Source organism: Hemicordylus capensis, unplaced genomic scaffold (assembly GCF_027244095.1).
Source record: "Hemicordylus capensis ecotype Gifberg unplaced genomic scaffold, rHemCap1.1.pri scaffold_27, whole genome shotgun sequence".
NCBI lineage: Eukaryota > Metazoa > Chordata > Lepidosauria > Squamata > Cordylidae > Hemicordylus > Hemicordylus capensis.
In genome coordinates, this window is record NW_026513637.1 from 121,145 (window position 1) to 144,818 (window position 23,674).

The window sequence follows — 23,674 nt, forward strand, 5'->3', positions numbered from 1 at the left end:
GGTACAGCAACCAACCACAGAATTGACAATGAAGACATGGGAGTGGTGGATAGCTTCAGCCTTTTAGGATCGGCCATCAACATTAAAAGATCCAGCCATCAAGCGATACAACACAGACTAGCAGTTGGTAGGGTTTCAATGAAGGCCTTGGAAAAGATATTTAGATGCTTTAACATGTCCACACCTACAAAGATTAGAATTGTTCGGACAATGGTTTTCCCCGTGACACTCTATGGATGCGAAAGCTGCACTTTGAAGAAGTAAGATAGAAAACGTATTGATGCTTTTGAACTTTGGTGCTGAAGAATACTTTTGAGGATACCATGGACAGCTAGGAGAACAAACAAATGGACCATAGAACAAATCCATCCAGAATTTTCAATTGAGGCACAAATGACCAGGCTCAAACTATCATACTTTGGACACATTATGTGAAAACCCAGCTCCCTTGTGAAGTCCATGATGCTGGGGAAAGTTGAAGGAAAGAGAAGAAGAGGACCACCAGCAGCAAGGTGGATGGACTCAGCAATGAATGCACCACTAAGGGACCTTAAAGGCCAAGTTGAAGACAGATCTTCCTGGAGAGAATCTATCTATGTGGTCACTAACAGTCAACACCGACTTGATGGCACTTAACCAATCAATCACATGCACTCACAATTTCCTTGTTTCTTTGCATGTTGAAGACAACTATAAAGCTGAGGCGGTGGTATCCTAATTAACAGTGCAATATAGTTAGGTGCTCAACTTTTTATTCTGATCACCATTTTCTTGCAAATATTCTTTTTTATAGATAGATTTTTACCTCTAAAATCAGAAAACTTTGTAAACAACCGACTGTCTTCAGATAATCTCTTGGGCTAAACTCTGCTGTGTGAGGATTTAAATGTTTATCCTCACACCCCTCAACATAGTCCTAAATACGGGGCTTGCTTCCTCCTTTTTGTTACCAATTTGTGCCTCTTAGTGATCATAGAAATACTTGCCCCACTTCCCACCTGCCTCTGTCTTGTATCCCTCACTACCTCCTCCATCTCTTAACTTTGCCACTTACTCCCAAAACCAAACTGTAGCCGGTTACTACTAACGAATGTAATTTCTTCAATTCGGATATAGACATACAGGGAAAACAGGGATGTGGTGTGCACAAAGCAAATGATTCAGACTCCTGTTTTATTTATTTATTTATTAGAAACTTTTAATGGTTTCTGTTTTAATTGTAAACCACCTTGAGCCATTTCAAAAGGATGGTATAAAAATCAAATAAATAAATAAATAAATAAATTGATAGATAGACAGATAGATAGATAAATAAATAAATAAAATACCACTCAGTCCAAAGACTCCGGGCGGTGCAGAAAAACATGCAAAAAAGGCAACTTTAAAAATTAAATTCTAAATTAAAAACTAAAGCAACTAAAAAAAAACAAATAAGTAAACTACAGGGCAAAAGCCTGGAGAAAAAGAAGTCTTCAATAGAGATTAGAAGATCAGTAAGGAAGGGGCTAGACTAATCTGAAGGGGAAGAGAGTTCCAAAGAAGTGGGACAGCAACCGAAAAGGCCCTTTCGCGGGTCCTAGAGCCCCGAACCTCTCGGAAATCAGAGACCGACAAAAAGGCCATCTGAGATGAACTAACCGGGATGTAACTGGATGGGAGAGGCGGGTCTGTAAGTAGACAGGCGCCAAGTGCCACAAGGCTTTGAAGGTTGGAACCATTGATTTGGTTGAAATGAACTCAATTGAATTCAATTGAATTGAATTCAAAATTGAACTCGGAAGCAAATAGGCAACCAGTGCAGCGACTGCTGGAGAGGTGTTACCCTGTCATATTTTCTGGCACCCGTGAATAGGTGAGACACTGCATTCTGGACCTGTTGTAGCTTCCTGATCATCCTCAAAGGTACCTCTAGATAGAGAACTATTCTTCAGCTATTCTTTACCAGTTTGATTCGCAACAATATGCAGATTTTATTTTCATGCCATGTGAAGCTCCAGTTTCCAATTTCCTCTTTCAAGCGTTGTTAAAGGTCATCAGATGAACCAGGGTAATATCGTCTGGTCAGCTGGTAATCCTGACTGCTCCCCAGAACATTGGAAGCTGCATGCCTTGCCTCATCCAGGTACAACATAAATACAGAATGAAAGAAGAAGAGCGAGTCAGTCACTTTTGTTCCCCACACATCCTTTCACCCACTCGGTTGCTGCAGCCACACTCTTCATGCTGGTGATATCCAGGATGGTGGTTCTCAGGCGCTCCGAGGTGGCCTTCTGCAGCTGCTCCGCCCCCTTCTCAGTAAAACAAGCTGCCAATACCCTCATGCCCTTCACATCCAGCTGCCTGGCAAGCAGGTTTCCAAAGCCAGAGTCACAACCGGTGATGAAAATGTGTTTGTGCCCAGCCCCCAGCCCCAAAAGACACGGACACAAAATATAATTTTTGGGTAAAGGGCCAAAACTTTATTTAACCAATGCAAGGCATAGCAGGCTGACAGCAAAGTAGGTGATTAATCACCCTCAATTAACAGTGCGGGTCTACCAAGGCCGGGTTAGGACTCCATCCTCCTTCCCCGACCTTTAAGAGCGACACACCTTGGCTCGGGCAAGAGGCAGGTACAACCTACCCTCCGCCTTCAATGCCAATCCCCCTTTCAAAAGGGGGCCTGAATACTTCTAGGTCTTCTCCAGCCCCGGACTACGCAGGCCAAGGGCTGGCAAATTCCTGAGGCTGGTGTCATGGCGAATCAATCTCCCTGGGCCGCACAAATCACAAGGGAGCGATTGACCAATTGACCTATTAAATATTCAAAGGTACTCACTAAAGTTCTATTCCTGAAATTACCCCCCAGCCCACACTGTTCCTGCCAAGCTGTGACCTGCCTATCTAAGCTAAAAGCCTGGAGCAGAACAGAGTAGGCGAAAAAAACCCCAACAGTGGCCAATGCGTTGGGGGCAAAAAATTCCTACTCGGTTGGGATGTGCGGTTTGGTTCGGATTTGGCGGTTCAATCCCGGACCGAATCGGGCCCTTTTGAGACCGATCCGGACCGAATCCGAGTCGGTTCAGATCCGAACCGGTTCGGATTTTCCGAACCGGTTTGGGAGTGCCAGAGGCTTCAATTGAGTGTCTTGAGTGTCTCTGTGAAGTTAGAAGTGTGTCCTCCATTTTGTGGCTCATTCCTGAAACTTTTGCTCCTGGCATCCATTTTGTGATGCTATTTTCAGGCATTGTATTGGCTGCGCTATTGATCCTTTGATTGGCCAGAATGAGTCCTTTGGTCTGGTAGGCTGCTTGGCTGTTGCACTGTTGAGAGCTGGCACCCTGTTGGCTGTGGGGGGAGTGCAAAGGTGGGGGCTTCCAAAGGAGGGAATTTCAAACCTATATAAACCCAAGCCTCTTGCCTAGAAACTTCTCTTGGCTGCAGTTGTGGGATCATCTCTGAGACCTTGCTCTTTTGCTGCTGGTGTCTGCTGTGAGTCCCCCTGACTGTGTGTCATATTAGTGTGTGTCTGTCTCTCTGCTCTCTCTCTGTGTTGTTGTGTGCCACCTTTTCTCCATCTGCCCTCTGTGTCTGTCTCATCTGTCCAAAGTTACCTCTTTACTTTTCCCTCAACTTTTCCCAACTTTTCCTGTTGTGTTTTCTTCTTTTCTCTTCTCCCTTTACCCTTTCTCTCTCTCCCTCACTCATTCCTCCCAAAGTTTTGGCTTGCCCTCCCCTCCCCCCACCCATCTTCTGCATTGCTTTGCTGTTTTTGTGCCTTCTTGCCTGTCTTTTGTTCCACTGACTTTCATTCAATTTGATTGTTTATTGCTTCTGTGTAAATTTATATATTTGCTGCTTTTGGTTTTTAATTAATAACTTGTGCCATTGTTATTGCTGGCTGCTTGAGTTCTGTTTCTGAGGATTTAGTTTATATTATTGCTGCAATTGATTCCTTGGGTTCTGATTTTGATTGTTAATTTGTTCCCCTCTGGCCCTGCTCCTAGCTTCCCCCCTCCCTCCCTCCCACCCAGATAAGATTGTTTCCCTCCTCCTCGCTGGTGCTGCTGCCTGTTGAGTCTTGCATTCCTTTGGATTTTGTTGTGGAATTAGGTTCTTCTGGTTTTGGTTTTGCTCACTGTGTGTGTCCCACGCACTCCCCAGTCCCTCCCTGGTAGTTGTTGCCCCCCCCGACTTTCTGGCTGCCTTTTGTCCAAGGTTTCCTTTTTTTTAAACTTTGCATATAGATTGTTTTGATTCAAATTTGATTGTTCCCCTCTGTGTGTGGTCCTGCTCCTAGCTTCCCTCCTCCCTCCCCTCCAGAAACCCACTCCCCCCACCGCCACCTCCCCCACTCCTGCCCTGCCCCCTCCCACCCAGACTGAGTGTTCCCCATCCTCCCTGGTGCTGCTGCCTGTTGAGTCCTGTCTTCCTTTGGATTTTGTTGTGAGATTAGCTTCTTTCGGTTCTGGTTTTGCTGTGTGTGTCCCACAACCTTGAATCCCTTCCTCCCTGCTGGTCGTTGTTGGTTCCTCCCCCGCCCCAGACTTTCTGCCCAGTTTGGTCCCAGGTTTTCTTTTTTGGACTTTTTTTCATATTGATTGGTTTGGTTTGATTCATTGATTGTTCCCCTCTGTGTGGTCCTGCTCCTAGCTTCCCTCCTCCCTCCCCTCCAGAAACCCACTCCCACCACCGCCACCTCCTCCACTCCTGCCCTGCCCCCTCCCACCCAGACTGAGTGTTCCCCATCCTCCCTGGTGCTGCTGCCTGTTGAGTCCTGTCTTCCTTTGGATTTTGTTGTGAGATTAGCTTCTTTTGGTTCTGGTTTTGCTGTGTGTGTCCCACTCCCTTCCTCCCTGCTGGTTGTTGTTGGTTCCTCCCCCCCCACCCCAGACTTTCTGCCCAGTTTGGTCCCAGGTTTTCTTTTTTGGACTTTTTTTCATATTGATTGGTTTGTTTTGATTCAAATTTGATTGTTCCCCTCTGTGTGGTCCTGCTCCTAGCTTCCCTCCTCCCTCCCCTCCAGAAACCCACTCCCCCCACCGCCACCTCCTCCACTCCTGCCCCACCCCTCCCCCCAGATTCTGCCCCCTTGACGCACACTAATCCCCCCCAAACACACCCTGCCCTCTGGTCTCTCCCCCTCTTGCCCCCGACTCCCTGCTACATACCCCAGACCCCCTGAAACACAACCCAGCCCCCAAATACCCTCTGGTATCTCCCCCTCTTGCCCCCCTGACTCCCTGCTACATACCCCAGACCCCCTGAAACACACCCCACCCCCCCAAACACCCTCTAGTCTCTCCCCCTCTTGCCCCGCTGATTCCCTGCTACATACCCCAGACCCCCTGAAACACACCCCACCCACCAAACACCCTCTGGTCTCTCCCCCTCTTGCCCCCCCGACTCCCTGCTACATACCCCAGACCCCCTGAAACACACCCCACCCACCAAACACCCTCTGGTCTCTCCCCCTCTTGCCCCCCTGACTCCCTGCTACATACCCCAGACCCCCTGAAACACCTCCACCCCCCAAACACCCTCTGGTCTCTCCCCCTCTTGCCCCCCTGACTCCCTGCTACATACCCCAGACCCCCTGAAACACCCCCACCCACCCCAAACACCCTCTGGTCTCTCCTCTTGGGACCGCTGCTGCTGCTGTCCTCCCACACCCAAATCCCCCCTCCCTGCTGCTACATTACAGCTCCCCAGGCTGCTCCTCCTCTCTTCTTCCTCTCTCTCTCTCTTTCTCCTCATCCCTTCACTTCTTCTTCCTCCCACAGCTGCAGCCACACAGTAGTCTACCTCTGACCTCACCTGGAAGTCCCCGCCATCGGTTTTTTTTCTTTTGAAAATTGTTCATTTCATTTGTCTCTGCTTGGGGGTGAGTTGAGCAACACAAATAGTGTTGTCTGTCTCCTCACTTCTGCCCCTCCATCGTTGACCTACCCCAGCTGCCTGTGCCTCGTGCGGCCGCCCTGTTGTGTCCCAGCCCAGGGGTGGCTGGCTGGCGGCGGCGCATCCGTGACCAGCAGTGAGCGGCAGGAGAAGGACCAGAAGAAGAGGGGTTTGTGCGTGTGCAATTGTGCACGTTTTGTTGCCCCCTTTCCCTCCCTAGTTGGCGGTTTTAAATAGGGACACCCCTATTTTGAAATGCATTTGGGTGTAGGGAGGAGGGAGGGACCCTTGGAGAGGAGATGTACTGTTGTAATTTGTGTCTTCTTGCTCAATGAAGAAATTGCTGCTGTGTGCTGCGTTGCATTGCATGCGTCTTGCAGTTGGTCTTTGAACAGGTGCCTTCCAGAGTGTTTCATGGCCTCTGGGGCAGAGTGGGGTCATGGGTTTCGATGTTGCCACTACATGCTGGGCCAATGCCATGCGATAGTGTTTCCTTGCCTCTGGGGCAGTCTGAGTGGGGTCATGGGATCTGATGCTGCCACTACATGCTGGGCCAATACACACATATGATGATGATGTTCAATCCAAGATGCTGCCACACACTGTGTTTCAGTTCACTAAATAAGGGTTTCCTCCTTTGATCTGCAGGTTCCCAAGCTTTGACTGCGTCCCTCCCCCCCGGTAGGTGCTGGGCCCTCCCCCCATCCATTCTCCCCATCCCCAAAAATAATAGAAATACCTGCCACCCACACCACAACCACTCCACCCAACTGCCTGTGCCACCCACACCAGGGGTCCACCCTTTAATCCCCAATTTTTTTTTAAAAAAAACCAAAAACCCAGCCCCATCTCCCCAATTGGCTTGACACCCAAATTTTAAAAGGTCACCCTCCCCCCCACTTCAATTGGCTTCCTCCTCCATATCAAAAAGTCTTCCTTTCCCCCCAATTGGCTTACTTTTTCAAAAACAAACTCCCCCCCGCCAGCTCCAAATCAATTGGCGCTTTTTTTTGCCCCTCACAACCCCCTCCAAATTATTTTTTGACCCTTTCTGGCCTTCCTCTTAAAGTCTCCCTCCTTGTAACCTAGGCATGTCTGAGCGCCGTGTGGTGGGCAGGGCTCGCTCAAGGTTGACAGGCAGAGGTGGGAGAGGCCAGGTGCGGGGTCTGCCTGCGGCACGGAGAGGGAGAGGACGCGGGGAGCCCGAGGACACCCCGCTCCTCCCCATTGGGCCAATCTTCGCCCCAGCTCCATCTTTGGTCCGCAGGATCAATTTCCCCCGCCTGCTGCCGGCAATCGTGGCAGAGGCAGAGGCATCATTAGGGCTGTGGAGGGTCCCTCCTCGGCAGCACCAGGTGCTGCTGAGGTACCGCCAGTTGTTGTGGTGGAGGAGACTGTGGAGGTGGAAGAGCAGGTAGAGGGCGGGGAGGATGTAGCCAGGTTCTCCCTCCCTCTGGGGCCCCTTCCCCCTATCCTTTCGCCACTCAGTGGGGGCCCCCCTCGTGAAGCTCGGCACTCTGGTGGGGAGCAGTCTGGCGAGGTGGTGGAGGAGAGGCCTGCCTCTCCGATGCCAGTTGAGCCGGGCCCTTCCTCTTGTGTGGAGGGCGGAAGGGGCGGGTTGGGTGGCAGCAGTGGGCAGGCAGTGGCAGCCACCCCCCCCAGGACTGCAGCCACCCAGAGAAAAACGGCCTAGGACGGCACCCAGGGCGCAGGAGGCCAAGGGCAGTGGTGTATGGGTGCATTTTGAGGTCCCTCAAGATGACCCATTCCAAGCCCGCTGTGTCCACAGCAGGATGCTTGTCAGCCGTGGAAGGGACCCTGCGCACCTGGGTACGACGCCTATGTGGAGACACATAGAGCGTCACCACCCAGGTCTCAGGGGACAGGCTGGCAGCGCTAGTGCGCCTTGTGCATCTGCCACTAGGGCGGGCAGCAGCAGTGTACCAGCAGGCAGGCTACACTGCCCGTCCAGCAGTGGACGCAGTTGTCGGGCAGCCAGCGTATTGTTCGCATGGACCATCATCACCTCACCCGCCTCATAGGGGAGATGATTTCCACCGATGACCAGCCGTTTCAGGTGGTCGAGAACAACGGCTTCCGCTGGATTCTCCAATACCTGGTGCCCGAATATGTCATCCCCTCAAGGACCACGTTCATCCGGAATGTGGTCCCCTCCCTGTACCGAAAGTGCAGGGAGCTCGTGTCGGCCGAGCTGCATGCAGCTCCGGCCGGGACAAGCGTGCATTTCACGACTGACCTCTGGACCAGTGACAGTGGGATGCACGCTGCTTTCCTGGCCCTCACTGCCCACTGGTGGGGATCGGAGAGTGATGGGACCTCCTCGGGCGATGCTTCTGGGTCTGGCGTGGCTCCCGCTGCACTACGGCAAAGGTGGGCCATCCTGCACGTGGAGACGATGGACATGAGGCACACCGGGGAGGAGGTGGTGGCTGTACTCGACCGCCAGATAGAGGAGTGGATTGGAGGGTGTCCACACCTCTCCCGCAGCTTCATTGTCACTAACAATGGAGCCAACGTTACCGCCGCTGTCGAGACGTTCATGGACTGTGTGAACATACGGTGTAGCCCGACCTGAAGGAGCTGAAGGCGTCCCAGGAGAGGGGGGGCCGCCCCGTCCCAGTTGCTGTTGCTGCCATGGCCACGCTTGTGGATAAGTCCCGCAAGCTGGCCGCCCACTTCCACCACAGCGAGAAGTCCAGGAGACTGCTTCGCCACAAGCAGGATGACCTTGGGCTTCCTCGCCATCTCATCCCTTCGGATGTTGAGACGCGGTGGAACTCCACCTTCCTCTTGTTCCAGCGCCTGTTGGAGCAGGAGAGAGCCCTTGTCGCCCTGGTGAGGGACGAGTCCTTGGATGTCTGCGACCTCTCGAACGCAGAGTGGAAGCAGATGTCTGAGGCGGTGTTGGCACTCCAGCCCTTCCAATTTGCCATGAAGGGCTTGTGTGGCGACACCACTCCCTTGAGCCAGGCGCTGCCCACAGCTATGGGTCTGGAGAAGCTGATGGGTGAACTCCAGATTTCTCTGACCATGCCAGAGGGTCGTGCTCTGGCTGGGAGGCTGAAGTCTGGGGTTGACAGGCGGCTCATTGGGGTGCTGGGAGAAAGGGAGGAGTATGTCCTCGCTTGTCTCTGTCACCCAGCCCTCAAGGGCAATGCTGTGAGTGCCGACAAATTGCCCAGGTGGAGGGGCATCCTGGTAGAGAAGCTCAGGGAGGAGGAGGCTGCTAGGGCCCGCAGAGACGAGGATGTTGGTAGTGGTGCGGGGGCAGCCACGCAACCCGCACCCAGCAGCAGCATGGGCGGCCAGCCGGCGACATCTTCCCTTTCCCCTTCCTCTTCCCAGTCCAGCAGCGCGGCATCCCAGGCGGCGCCATCGCAGCAGCCACTTGCTACCGACTCGAGATCCGCCCAGTGGTTTCAGCGGTTCTGCTATGGCACCATGCCTGGTATGCGGGAGGCTCGACCTGCCAGGCCCCCCTCCAGTGCTGAGCAATGCGTTGCGCAGTGCTTGGAGGAGCCTGTGGAGGAAGATGGCGTGGACTGCGCACAGTTCTGGGCGAGCCGCCGCCAAGTCTGGCCGGACCTGGTGGTGGTGGCTGTGTGCCTCCTCTCCTGCCCCCCAACCAGTGTCCAGAGCGAGCGGGTGTTTTCACGTGCCGGGGACGTGGTGACACCCTCTCGCTCCCACTTGGACCCTGGTCTGGTGGAGCAGCTGGTCTTCCTTAAGGTGAATCTCCCCCTGCTGGGCTACCCCAAGCTGGAGTTTGAGCTGGGTGAGTGATTACCGTGGGTTGCCCTATGGTTGGTCACCTGCCTGGCTCGACCTCTGTGCTTATCCCTACCCTCCCCACATCCACCTCTAGCTGAGCTGATGTGCCAGATGCTGAGCCGTGCCAGCCAGTCGCAGCGTGTAGTGTGCCCACACAGAGATGCAGTGGTAGTAGTAGTTGTAGTGCTGCGACTGGCCAGACGTTAACAATGCCCACGCCCACCTAAAAAGAAACCCAATGCTGACCAGCACAGGCCCTTATCTCTCCACCTGTCAGCATTTGGGGACCTGGCGTGGGCACGGCACACACCCCAAAAGTAGCACAGCCCAAATAGTACTAGACTCAGCGGCAGCGGCGCGTATACGTTCTAATGCAGTGTAAATATTGTAAATACTTGTATGTAAATAAACATGTAAATAATTTTTTCTGTAAAACCCCATGTTAAAACCAACCCTCAAAATTATGCAAAAGGGGGGGGGAAGGTAACAAAGGGAGAAGAAAATGATTGATGAACACTAAATGAATTGATTTTATTGAAAATGTTACCAGAAATCATGTGTGTGGGGGGCTTGGTTTACATGGAGAAAATAACTGGATGATTTTTTATAATGAAACGAATGAATTATTATCTTATGTTCATCTTGATTGTGGTCACTGTTGATGTTGGCTGATGGAAAAAAAAAAACCCCAAAAAACCATCAGAATAGCAATGAACTGGCTGCCAACACAACATATTGATTGATAACTATGCAGGGGCGGAATTGGGTCTGTGTGTGTGTGTGTGTGTGTGTGTGTGGTGCAGGCTCAGTCTGTCTCTTCCTGTTGTGTGTCTCAGTGTCTGTCTGTGTGAATGGATGCCTAGCACTGTCTCTGTGTGTGGATGCTTTCTGTGTAGTGTGCTGTCTTCTGTGTCTGTGCTGTGTGTCTGTCTACCTTTTTTTCCTCCCCCCCATGCCTCCCTCCATCCCTCCCCTCATCCTCCCCCCTTCCTCTTCACCACTATCCATTCTCCCTTCCAGCCCACCACCACATCACCTGCCCCCAAACCCCGGCCTGGCAGATGATGAGAATCTGGTCTCCCACCGAAGCACATACGTGATCACATGTGTGCATAATATGTGGCTGACCCAACTCTGAGCCGGACCCTTCTCCCCCTTCAATCCCCTTTGCCACTTCCCTCTCCCCTTCCCCTTTCTTCCCCCCTTTCCTCCCCCCTCCCCTCCCTCCCTCCCTCCCCCCTCCTAGCTAGCAGCGCGCACACACACACAAAACACCTGTGGTGGCAAACACCACCAGCACACATGCACTCACACTGGTGCCACCACCTGCCTTGGGCCTCTCTGTGGCCTTGAGCAAATATGTGGTGGTGGACCAGAGAAGCATTTCTTTCCAGCAAGGCAAAAGGCATGCACTCACTGCACACACACACACACACACGAAGAAGAGGTGAAAAGACGAGAAGAGGCAACTTCTAGAACCAGCAGCAGCAGGTAAGTGTTGTGTAATTGTGTTGCTTCCCAATGCCACTGCCCATGCTCAATGCTCAGTCTGCTGACACTAAACTAGCTACTATCATCCTCACACGCAGCTCAGCTGAGCTGCTGCACAGCACTCACTAACTAGACACTACAGCTGGTGGTGGTAGAAAAGAAGAAGATGTCCTGTCCTCGTGGATTTTAAACTTTCAAATCTGTGCTAGGATTGCCTCACCTCCTCCTCCTGCCTGTAATTGCGCCCTCTCCCCTTGCAGTTGCGTCGTGATGGGTTGGTGTGTGTGCGCCGTCTACTTAGGTCTCCTCCTCATGTTGGCTTGGCTTGCTAGGCACTGGCTGGCAGCAGCTGTTGGCTGTGTGCTAGGCTCAGGCTGTGGCGCGCGTGACTGGAATGGGAATGTTAGTGTAGCAGCAACACTGGATGTGGTGGTAGCAGTAGTTGTTGCTGGGCTGGTGGCTGCTGGCCTGTGCTGACTCTACGCACTTGGTCTGGTTTGGATGCAGATGTAGGGTATGTGTGTGCATCATCCATGGGGAGCACCAGAGCAGAGCAGAGCAGAGCAGAGCAGGTTGGCTGGCTTCTGCCTGTCGGGCCTAGTCAGTGGCAGGCACTGAGTGAGGCGATGGTTTCTTTGGGCATCACATCACCCATCATGCAGAGCGGCAGGTCTGCTGCTCTGCTGCTCCGCCTCCTGCTTCTTTTCTGTGTGTGTGCTGTTGTGTTTAGTGTGCTGCTCCACTGCTGCTGCTGTGCTGGCAGCCAGCAACAGCAGTGGCCTTTTTGTTAGCTCAGAGAGTTGGTGTTGTCTCTCTGAGTGTCCTCTTAGTTGCTTGGATAGGTGTGGTGGTCGTAGGTAGGCATTAAGGTGGACTGACTGCGTGTTACGTGTTAGGGCGCCCAGAGAGAGGGGCAAAAAAGCTGGGAGACTTCCGGGATAAAGGAGGAACAGGAGGAAGCAACACGCAAGTTCTGAGCTCCTGTTTTTATCTTATTTTCTGTTTTTCTTTTTTAATTGAGACTTTTGCTTTTGGCTTATAGCCTAATTGAGCTGTTTGGCTTGTATTCTGAGGTTGTGTTAATTTTGGGGAATGTTTTCACTATCAGAAGACTGAGTTTATTTTACTGCAAGATTTGTCTCTTCTGACTCAGCGGTTTTCAGCAGGAGTGAATGAGAAGCATCTGCAAGGAGTGTCTGCAGTCTGCAAGGAGTGTCTGCAGCTAAGTAAGAAATGAGGAGGAGGCAGGCTAAGAAACATACTAACAAAGTTAAACTTTTTGAGAAAACCGCTCTGAGCTCTGTCTGTGTCTCTAAGCCTTTCTATGCAGTAGACACAGCTGCTCAAGAGAAGAGTGACTCCTCCTTTTTGCAACTTCAGTCTGCAGGCTCTTTGCATGTTGAAAACACTGGGAATGACTTTATCGTTGAGAGCCCAAGGACTAGTCCAGCGGGGGTCTGCTGTGAGCAGAGTCAAGTATGTAATAAATTACCCGGCTTTCATCACAATTTGAGTGGGAGGAGTGAGCCCTCCTCACACTCTATGGATGACCCAGCTAATTTATCTCCGAGCAATTTAAGGAAATCTCCCACTCCTGCTATCAGTGAGGAAATCAGTGAGGAAATACCTTTTAAAATGTCCAAACTTATAATGGAGACTTTGATTTACTTATTTCAGCGTCTCTCTAAAATCACAGCCCAGATGGACTCTTTAGCCATGGATTTGAAAAAGTTATCTAACTCAGCTCCATTGGGTAGATCTGGAGACAGTAAATCATTGCAAGTAAAGGAAGGCAAACAGCTTGCTGATGCTTATTCTCAAACAAATGTGCAGATTCCAGTTTTTGACCATGTGTCTTTAACTGAGTATTCTATTTTATCCAAGGGGGAGGTTTGTTTGCCCCCCTCTGGATATCTCCCCTCACGTGTCAAACATGGCAATTCTCAGTCTACTTATCACCCAAACCATATTATTTTGGACATTTGTCATAATTCTACTAATCATCAGCGCTGGAATACAAAAGGAAAAATTAGAGCTTCATTAGCTCAGATTTTGCGCTTTCCTCTTCAAACAATTGATCTGATTTCCTTCTCTAAACTCAAATCTTTTAAATCTTACATGTTCAAACTGTTGCTGAGATTTGAGTATGCTCTAATTCCTCAATCTTTGCTCAGAATGCGGGACTGTCTAGCTAACTAGGAGATATTCCCCAGGAGAGTTATTGGGGAGCTCTCAAACACTCCCGAGGACCCCGTCGAACTATATCTGGGGTCCATGAGGAAAGGTATGATCACATGAGCAAATCTGACTACTGGCAACCCACAGAAGAGAAAATCCTCACGCAGTTCCCCTATAGTTAAGAAAGATAATCAAACTCAGACTTGGTGCACTGATCCCATATAGAACACTATTGCTGTACCCAGTTCAACTTTTTTAGGCTCAAGTGAATCAAACAATTCTTTGTTTGTCACTGTTTCGGAAGTGGGCGAACTATCCGATGGATTGCGACCCCCATACTTTTTGGAGGAGAGTGATATAGTTCAAATACATGGGAATTTATCTTTGGCGACGCAGGAAGATATCCAGTCTAGTCTGGTTCCTAATTCGCAAGAATTGAAGTCTCTGGATTCTGATATTCTGCAACCTCTGGAAGCGCTGAATGATTCTATTTCTAAGAACTCTCTGTTAGCTCCCAACGCTACCAACTCAACAGAGCTGTCGGGCGAAATGGCTAAGATTGAACTAATAGCGGGATCACTCCTGAAGGATGGTTTATGGTCTAACATATCTAAGTTAAAATCTCTCGAGGCTATTTTAATTGACAACAAGAATCAAAGGAAGAAGATCTCTCCAGAAGAAAGCGCAAGTAATACTATCTCATCTATTTATATACAGGAGACTGATAAGCCTAATCTCTCCCGCTCGAAGGATCACCCGAGCAACTTGGCTTCTGATGACCTACATCTTATGAGACAGACTAAAATCACAAATTTTCTTCTCCCTTTGGAAAAGACTGCAGGAAGTTTTGTAAATGCATCCAATCTTCTTTCGCAGCAATGACAGTCTCAGTTGATCATGGCCAAGATGAAGTATCCGAACTTTACATCCGTGGATGCACTGCTAGAAGGGAGTGTGGGAGGTTCCTCAGAGTTGGAAACCCTGGTGGCAAAGTCCACGATGGGAAATGGTGTGGGTCCCTCATTTTTGGAGTTTTCAACCAAACAGCTCTTCCCTGCCCGCTCAATGACTTGTTATGCGAGCGGTGAATAGTCGACATGGAAAATTCTCGGCTGGAATATTGCCGGGTGGAACGGGAAGAGAAATGACGTAGAGTTTATTACTTTTATCCAACAGTGGGATATTCTAGTGTTTCAGGAGACATGGACGAAAGATGAGATCAATATCAGTGGCTATATCATCTACTCACTGAAAGCCCACTCGGATACCAATAGGGGAAGGCTGAAGGCTGGCTTAGCATGTTGTATATCGCTAGCCTTAAATGTAGAATCTATCCGATTAACTGACCTGCCCCCCTATGCTATGGCAATTTTGATCAAGGCTAGGAGTGGAGACTTGTTATTGATCAATGTTTATCTGCCTCCCAGTCAATCACTTAATTCCACTACTACCATTTGGGAACAGTTGGATATCTATATAACCGAAGCATTATTGAATTTCCCCCATGCTTCTGTAATTCTTATGGGGGATTTTAACTCCAGATGTGGTACCGATGATAAAACGTTGATGGCCTCACGTTTTTGGAAATGGGGAGATTGCATAGATGGTGCTTCTCTCATTAACCGTTATTCTAAAGACAAATGTATCAACTCATCAGGAGCTCAATTGCCCTATTTAACTAAGATACATGAGTTGACCATTCTAAAGGGTACTATACCCTCAGATATTCCTGGGAAATATACGTTTCTTTCCTCCCAGGGAAATAGTGTAGTGGACTATGTTATGGTTTCCAAATCGATCCTTCCCTATGTATCTTCCTTTGAAGTGGGTGAGCAAATTTTTAGTGATCACTTACCCATGAACATCTATTTAGATCTTCCTCAAGAAAGGAGGGGTAATTTGTTCCCCTGTGCTTTTGAGGAAAGTTCTGCCAATCTTAGCTGCAAGATAAAATGGTCCAAGGAGGTAGAAAATGAGATCTCCAGGTTCTATGATTCTCCCGAAGGTAGAGATTTATTTGATTCCATTGTGCAAGCTCACCTGGGACCTCAAACAATTGTTGCATATGGAAAATTGGAAACTGCTTTTATGCAAAAATTCCTACATTGTAGTAAGCTACATTCTACACAGACCTATAGTAAAAGAGCAGCTAATAACTGGTTTGATCTGCGTTGCAGGGCTTTACGTAAACAACTGCTGAGTATCTATAGAGAATACAGATAGGGTACAGAACAAACAGTCCCATCAATCTACTATCAGATTAAAAAGGCATACAAAAGTAGTCTTAAATATGCTAAACAACAAGCATTGCGAAATGTCTGGAACAAGCTTATCATGGCCACTACTAATAAAGGTAGCCACACTTTTTGGAGACTGGTTTCGGCAACCGGCCGGGTTAATATCCCTTGTAAAATTCCGGCTAGATCGTGGGAACCTCACTTTTTTGCTGTCTATAATGATGCCCAGCCTAGCCAGATCTTTGTTCCCCCTCGGATTGGGGAGTTGCCCCGTTGGCCTCCTGTTATGCCCGCTGAAATAACGGATCTAATAGGTCACCTTAAAAATGGAAAAGCTCCTGGTCCTGATCTTATTCTTCCTGAACTATTAAAATCTAATATAGAATGGTGGGCTTTAGTTCTAGCTAATTTATTTACATCGATCAATAGTTCAGGTGTTGTTCCAGAGCAATGGAAATCAGCAATAGTGGTTCCCATATTCAAAAACGGTTCCCATTCAGACCCATCCAATTATCAACCCATTAGTTTGCTGTCAGTGGTTGGCAAATTATATGCTCTGTACCTTTTGGATAAGCTTGAGGCATGGATCTCAGAAAATCAAATTCTCAGGATTGAACAAGCAGGTTTTAGAGCAGGCCGCTCTACTCTCGATCATTGTATGATCTTGCATCATCTAGCAAAGAAATACTCTAGCGGCCCCAAATGTAAATTTTTTGTTGCCTTTATTGACTTAAAATCCACATTTGATTCTATCTCCAGACATTTATTATGGTCCAAACTTGAAAAAACAACAATAGATAAGAGATTGCTATTTTTGATGATGCAGCTTTATTCCAATTCCTCATTACGGGTTAGATATGCTATCAATGGGGCCCTAACTGATTCTATCCCCTCTACTCGAGGGGTTAGACAGGGCTGCGTCTTGGCCCCAACACTGTTCAATCACTTTATCAATGATTTGGCTCCATTTCTGGAGAGTGTGGACTCCCATGCCCCAAAGCTGGCTAACAAATGAGTGCCCATTTTACTCTATGCCAATGACGCAGCCGTGCTATCCCAGTCCAGATTAGGTTTACAAAGACTGTTGTGTGCTTTTGCCGGCTACTGCAATGATAACAAACTAACAGTTAACTACAAAAAAACAAAGGTCCTGGTTTTCTCTAAATCCAGGAAACTATATAAATGGGTAATAAATCAGAACCACATTGAGCAGGTTTACAACTATAAATATTTAGGCATATCATTTCAATATAATCTAAATTGGAAAACTCAAAGGCTGTCTTCAATTCACAAAGCCTGCAATACCCTCAGTGCCTTTTTGCAATTTTACTACTCTAAAGGGGGCCAGTTTGTTCCCATGGCACTCCAGGTATTTCGTGCTAAGATCGTGGCCCAACTACTTTTTGGAGTTTCACTATGGATCCAGGGTGTAACAGCTGAACTGGAGAGAGTACAGTCTATTTTTCTGAGAGCAATTTTTGCAGTGCCTAGATGTGTGCCTTATTCTGCTCTATGTTTGGAATCTGGGTCTTTCTCTATTGTCTGTAAAGCCTGGGAGCTTACTTTCGCTAGATGGAGTAAACTCTGTTCTGAGATTCAGGAATTTTCATAAGAATGGGTGGATTCTTATCCTAACCCCTGGCTAACATTTGTAAATAATAAAATTATTCAACTGGGCCTTTCTCCTTCAGAACTCCACACTTGGGAATATAATAAGGTGAAGGAAATATTATTTCTCCGGTTGCACGATATTGAACGGCAGGAACTTAGGTCTTTGGCCAATAGGACTTGCTCTCCTTTACATTTTGGGATTTTGCCACCCTGGAGAGATAGAGGTGCTAGTTATTTGACAACGCTACATTTTTCCAAATTTCGGGCTGCATTTGCCCAGGCCCGGTTCAGTGTGTTGCCCTCTTCTCTTTTGGATCGGAGGTTTGCAAAAGATAATCCTGTTGCGGTTTTCTGCCCTTGTGGCGTTGGCCTTCTGGAAACTGTCACCCATGTGTTGTTGTACTGCTCGTTGTATCGGGACACTAGAGAAGAGCTCATTTCCCCTTTGTTACTTAAATTTCCCGGAAGGTGTGATCTCTTTTATACTTATTACTGCCTCGCGGATTCGAGCCCTGGGACTACAGCAGTTGTGGCTAAATTTTTCTATATTGCCATTAGGTTGAGGTCCCTATTAAGTGCCTAACTGCGAGAGCTGTCGTTTTTAAATAATTGTTGTTTTTAAATAATTTATTATTATTGATTGTAATCTGTCATATAGTGTTTTAGCATTGCTTTATTGACGTATTGTGTATATTTGTTGCTACCATTTTTGCTGGCCAATGGCTGTAATAAAACTGATGATGAAAAAAGCTGGGGTGGCAATTGTTGGGTTGCCCTTAGCATTGTTGGAGGATTTCTTGAAAAGAAGAGAAAAAATCCCATTGGCTAGCTAGATTGGGTTTTTTTGGGGGCAGCCCTGAACCCGCCTCTGTGGGGTGGCAGCACCCCCAAAGTAGGTCTGGGGCCATGGCAAAAATGGCCTCAGTCCCTCCCAGCAATCCCCGGAGAGATAGGAGTGATGGTTTTTTTATTAGGATTTCCTAAGGCATTAAATGAATAACTGTCTCTCTATGTGGCTTTTTATCACCTTTCACCCAGTGACACACATTCTATTCTTTCCAATTAGATATTATTTAATGCCTTAGAAAATCTTAATTAAAAAAAACATCACTCCTATCTCTCCGGGGATTGCTGGGAAGGACTGAGGCCATTTTTTCCATGGCCCCGGACCCACTTTGGGGGTGCTGCCACCCCACAGAGGCGGGTCTGGGGCAGCCCCAAACCCCCATTCTAGCCAATGGGAAATTTTTTATTTTCAAAAATTCACCAATAATACTAGGAGCAACCAATTGCCTTGGGATTTTTGGGGTGGAGGACACCCATGGGTGGCTACCACCCACCCCAGCTTTTTGCCCCTAAGTGCTCCACATTGGGAGTTATGGGCAAAAATTGAAAATTTAAAAAAATTGTAAAAAATCAGAGGAAGGTCCAATCGACTTGAAATTTGGGTGGCAGGTAGAACACAACGTCCCCTTCAAAACCAGCTACTTTTTGAGATCCAAACCAGTTCGGTTCGGATCCAAACCGGACCGGGGGTTCGGCAAAACTAAAACCGAACCACCCCGGTCCGGTTCGGACCTGGTTCGGATCCGAACCGAACTGGGAGAACCGGTTTTATGCACATCCCTACTACTTGGCCCCCAAAGGGCGACCAGTCAGTAAACCCGCTCTGCACCAGGGAGTGGGACGGTGGGGAAAGCCAGGCCAAGACTGAGAGTTTGGGTTGGGCTTCACGAGCAAACAGCTCAAGTCCCACCCCCTTCTCAGCCCAACCAATGAGGTTGCTTTCTTGGCCTCGTGCAGGGGGCTGGCACAAATCGCCCTCCCCTCAGCACGAGGCCAAGGGGAGGGGCATTCTCTGTCAGGGTGTCCACAGTCTGTCTCTCCCGGTACCATCGGTGAAGGACGTAAATCCCCATCAGGGCAGCCAGGTACAGCCACATGGCTAAAAGCTTCAAAGAAGGAAGGAACCAAGTGGAATATCTGGAGTGGTTATGATTTCCTCAAGTCCCTGTTTCTTGTAAGATGAGCAGAGCAGGATCCAATGACTAAGAACAGTAGCAGGTGCAGTCAGGGCAACAGGACCTTTATAGCAGCCTCCTCCCTACTCTCCAAAGCTGCTTGAGAGGCAAAAGAGATGTTGCTTGAAGAACAGCTGACAGACTGGTGAGTCTTGCCTCTGGGGAACTAAGACACCTCGTGCTGGTTGCTGTGAAGATCAGCAACCATGTTCCAGAAGGGAAGTTGCCTAAGGCCCAGGGTGTAGCAGCAGGGCAATTGAAGGGTGGAAACAGAGGACGCTAGCAGCCTTGCCCTTACCTTCCACAGCTGCTTTATTAGTTAGTTTACTTTGCCTGGGGTACAGTTGACAGCCTGCTCCCTGCCCCTGGGCACTACGACACCTGGTGCTTGTTTTGGTCAACAGGGTACATATGGGACGTCATCTGTGGTCCATGGTATTGAAGCAGGAGCAGCTGTTACAGCTGAAGAACAGACTCCCTTGAAGCTCCAGAAGCATTTTAAACAGCTCTGCTAGACAAGATTGAATGGAACTGAATGGTGTTGGCGAAGTCAGATTTCTTTGCCACTATCGCTGCCACAAAGTAGACCCCAATAGCTTGCGTTCAGTCTTATTCATTCTGTGTTTTCTGCCAACAATGCTCAAACTGCCTACTTGTCTATTTCATCTCTTGCAATTCTCCTGTATACTAGGAGGAGGGGTTTGGAGTTCAGGCAAGGATGCTGCAGTGCAATAATGTTGATCACCCTAATCCAGAGGTGCACCTAGTTAATTTTGGAGCCTGGACCTAAAGGCCTTTGGAGCAGTGTTCCCTCTATGGCGTGCGTACATGCACACGCTCACACGTTTTTCGATCCCGCTCAGGTTGAATCAGGAATGGCCCATTCTGAATGCATGTGTGCACACACTGCCTTGATACTGCCTCCAAGAACACTATTCATTCTGTACACAGATGAAAAAAAATCCACTCATTTCCTACCATAGAATTAACTCTCAGAAGAAAACTCAGAAGAACACCTCAGAAACAACAAAACCCAGTGCCGCATGGGCTTGTCTTTTTTGGAGTGGTTGGCACCCTATGTGCACACCACCACAACACGCTCTGGGCCACCCTGGTGCATCTCACATGGAGTTATAGGGCTGCAGATATCCCCTGAATAATCCCCATTATTCCCATGATTCCCCCTTCACTAACTTATTTGAAATCTGGGTGGTAGCAGGCACCCATTGGGGCACCACACCCGTTCCACTCTTCTGCCCCCGGAATCCCTGTTTTGCCCAGAATCTTCCCCAAAGACGTGCCAACTTATTTAAAAATTTGCTAAAAACCACCCTTTTGCCTAATCACTCTGAAATCTTTTTGGTAGCTGCCACTCATTCAGGCAATACCACCTGACCCACTGTGGCACTCCTAGGAGGCACCCACCAGAGGCAGAAATGGGCACTCTCTGTCCCCATTGTCCCATAGGGTGGATACTGCTCACATCAACAACAGCAACAGAGCTTTGCAAAGAGCAATGTTTCCAAAGGTCACACACACCACATCCGCTGTGTCACCCACCACATCCACTGTTCCCCACAATCTCCACCAACAGAAATGCAATTGATCTACACAACAGTGTGAAGCTAAAATGAAAAGCCTCACGCTCCGCCCCGCAAATGCAGGATAACAGCAGCAGCCAGCAACAAGCGAGTGTGATATCACAGATGCAGACTAGGGCCAGCAACATCAAAAGCCTTCCCTCCCGCAAGAATTTCATGAACAAGCAACAGTCACAGCTACATTTGTGGCACCTGGCCATAAGTGGGTTAAGTAAGTTCAGAATGATGCAGAACAGGGCTGGCAGTGAAACACCAAGGCAGGGTCTCCCTCCCACCTACACAAGTTGAAGTGTGATGACGACAACACTGGCACACATGTTTTTGACAAAAGATTTCTGTCGACTCAAATCTGACAGATTGCAACATAGAGCTCATCTAAAGATCTATGCTCAGGCAATACGTGTGGCAAAGAGGCGGTTCTTTTCTGCCCATATTGCCTCTGTGAGTTCACATCCAGCAGAATTGTTCAGGGTTGTGAGGGGACTAGTATCTGCTCCCCCTCCCTTGAACCAGTATTTGGAATGATCAGTTACCCACTGTGATGTGTTTAAGGAGTTTTTCTCAGATAAAATCTCTCAGATTCGGGCCGACCTAGATGGAGACTCCACAATTAATTTGATGTCTGAGCTGGAGGTGCCCACCAACTACTTTTATGTGATTCGACTGGACTGGCTTCAGTCTGTGACTCCTCAGGATGTGGACAAGCTGCTTGGAGCAGTGAGGCCTACCACTTGTTCTCTTGACCCTTGTGCAACATGGCTTATTCAATCTGGCAGGGAGGCTGTTGTAGGTGGCCTGGTAGAAATCATAAATCCTTCTCTGAGGGAGGGCAGGATGCCTCCTTGTCTTAAGGAGGCAATCATTAGACCTCTTCTAAAGAAGCCTGCATTAGAGCCCTCAGAGCAATTAAAGGCCTGTTTCCAACCTCCCATGGCTGGGCAAGGTAATTGAGAGGGTGGTGGCCCAGGGGCGTAACTACTATTAGGCAAGGGGAGGCGGCTGCCTGGGGCCCCCCATGCCTCAAGGGCTCCCCCAGAGGCAAGTCACATGACTATATATTGTGAAGAGAGAGAGAGAGAGAGATAGAGAGAGTGTGTGTGTGTGTGTGAGCGAGGGGCCCATTTTAAAATTTTGTCTATGGGCCCCCTCCAGCCTTGTTACGCCCCTGTGGTGGCCTCTCAGCTCCAGGCGGTCTTGGAGGAAACTGATTATCTAGACCCATTTCAAACTGGTTTTGGGGCGGGCTATGGGGTGGAGACTGCCTTGGTCGGCCTGATGGATGATCTCCAGTTGGGAATTGACAGAGGAAGTGTGACTCTGTTGGTCCTTTTGGATCTCTAGGCAGCTTTCGATACTATCGACCATAGTATCCTTCTGGAACATCTGAGGGTGTTGGGGGTGGGAGGCACTGTTTTACAGTGGTTCCGTTCCTACCTCTCGGATAGATTCCAGATGGTGAGATTGGAGACTGTTGCTCTTCAAAATATGAGCTCAAGTATGGTGTCCCTCAAGGCTCTGTACTTTCTCCAAAGTTTTTTAACATCTACATGAATCTTTTGGGAGAGATCATCAGGGGATTTGGAGCTGGGTGTTACCAGTATGCTGGCGACACCCAGATCTACTTCTCCATGTCAACTTTTTCAGGAGCTGGCATATCCTCCCTAAATGCCTGCCTGGAAGCAGTAATGGGCTGGATGAGGGAGAATAAACTGAAGCTGAATCTGGATAAGATGGAGGCACTTATTGTGTGGGGTCAGAATTCTAGAGATGATTTTGATCTACCTGTTCTAGATGGAGTCACACTTCTTCAAAAGGAACAGGTTCGCAGTCTGGGATTACTTCTGAATTCACACCTCTCCCTGGTTTCTGAGGTTGAGGGGGTGGCCAGAAGTGCTTTTTATCAGCTCCTGCTGATACGCCAGCTGCTCCCATTTCTTGAGATCAGTGACCTCAAAACAGTGGTACATCTGTTGGTAACCTCCAGACTTGACTTCTGTAATGCGCTCTACATGGGGCTGCCTTTGTACATAGTCCAGAAGCTTCAGTTGGTCCAGAATCCAGCAGCCAGGTTGGTCTCTGGGTCATCTTGGAGAGACCATATTACTCCTTTACTGATGGAGCTACACTGGCTGCCAATAAGCTTCCGGACAAAATACAAAGTGCTAGTTATAACTTATAAAGCCCTAAACGGCTTAGGCCCTGGGTATCTAAGAGAGCATCTTCTTCAGTATGAGTCCCACCACCCATTGAGGTCGTCTGACATTGAGGTCCGTTACTGCCAACTCGTTTGGTGGCTACACAGAGAGAGGCATTTTCAGTCACTGTCCCGAGATTGTGGAATGTGCTCCCTGCTGAGATACAATCCTCCCCATTTCTGGTAATTTTCAAAAAACACTTGAAAACCCATTTTTTCACCCAAGCTTTCTCAGCTTCCTAATTTTTTTTGGGTTTTAATCTCTGGTTTATTTTTAAATCGTTACATTGTTTTAAGTTTTTTGTATATGGTTTTAACTGGTTTTATGGCATTGTAAACTGCCCAGAGATGAAAGTTTGGGGCGGAGTACTAATTTGATAAACAAACAAACAAACAAACAAACAAACAAACAGATCGTAGCCTGTGGCACCAGCACACACACATACACAGAACCTGTCCTTTGCCCAACCATGAGGCCACCAGAATACAGGCAGAGCATCAAACCAAGGCATTTGAATAACATAATCTATACTCCTAGACTAGCGACTGTGTAGTGGGAAAACAACATATACCTGTTTGTGGGTTCTCTGTAAAAGGGTTGGGGTTGGGTTAGGGTTAATTTTTGACATTGCCTCAGAATGCTATATGCAAGACAGACAGGCTGAGACACAA

General features: G+C 48.6%; 1 protein-coding gene across 1 annotated transcript in view; it reads right to left on the reverse strand.

The window, feature by feature from the left end:
• Nucleotides 1–19,129, reverse strand: part of LOC128339161 (17-beta-hydroxysteroid dehydrogenase type 6-like) — a 38,040-nt gene extending 18,911 nt beyond the window's left edge. The window contains exons 1-2 of the mRNA XM_053282720.1: nucleotides 19,045–19,129; nucleotides 2,168–2,395 (exon numbers count right to left, since the gene is read on the reverse strand). Coding sequence (XP_053138695.1) covers nucleotides 2,168–2,395; nucleotides 19,045–19,129 — 313 coding nt within the window. The remainder of the gene's footprint in view (nucleotides 1–2,167; nucleotides 2,396–19,044) is intronic.
• Between the last annotated feature and the right edge of the window lie 4,545 nt (nucleotides 19,130–23,674).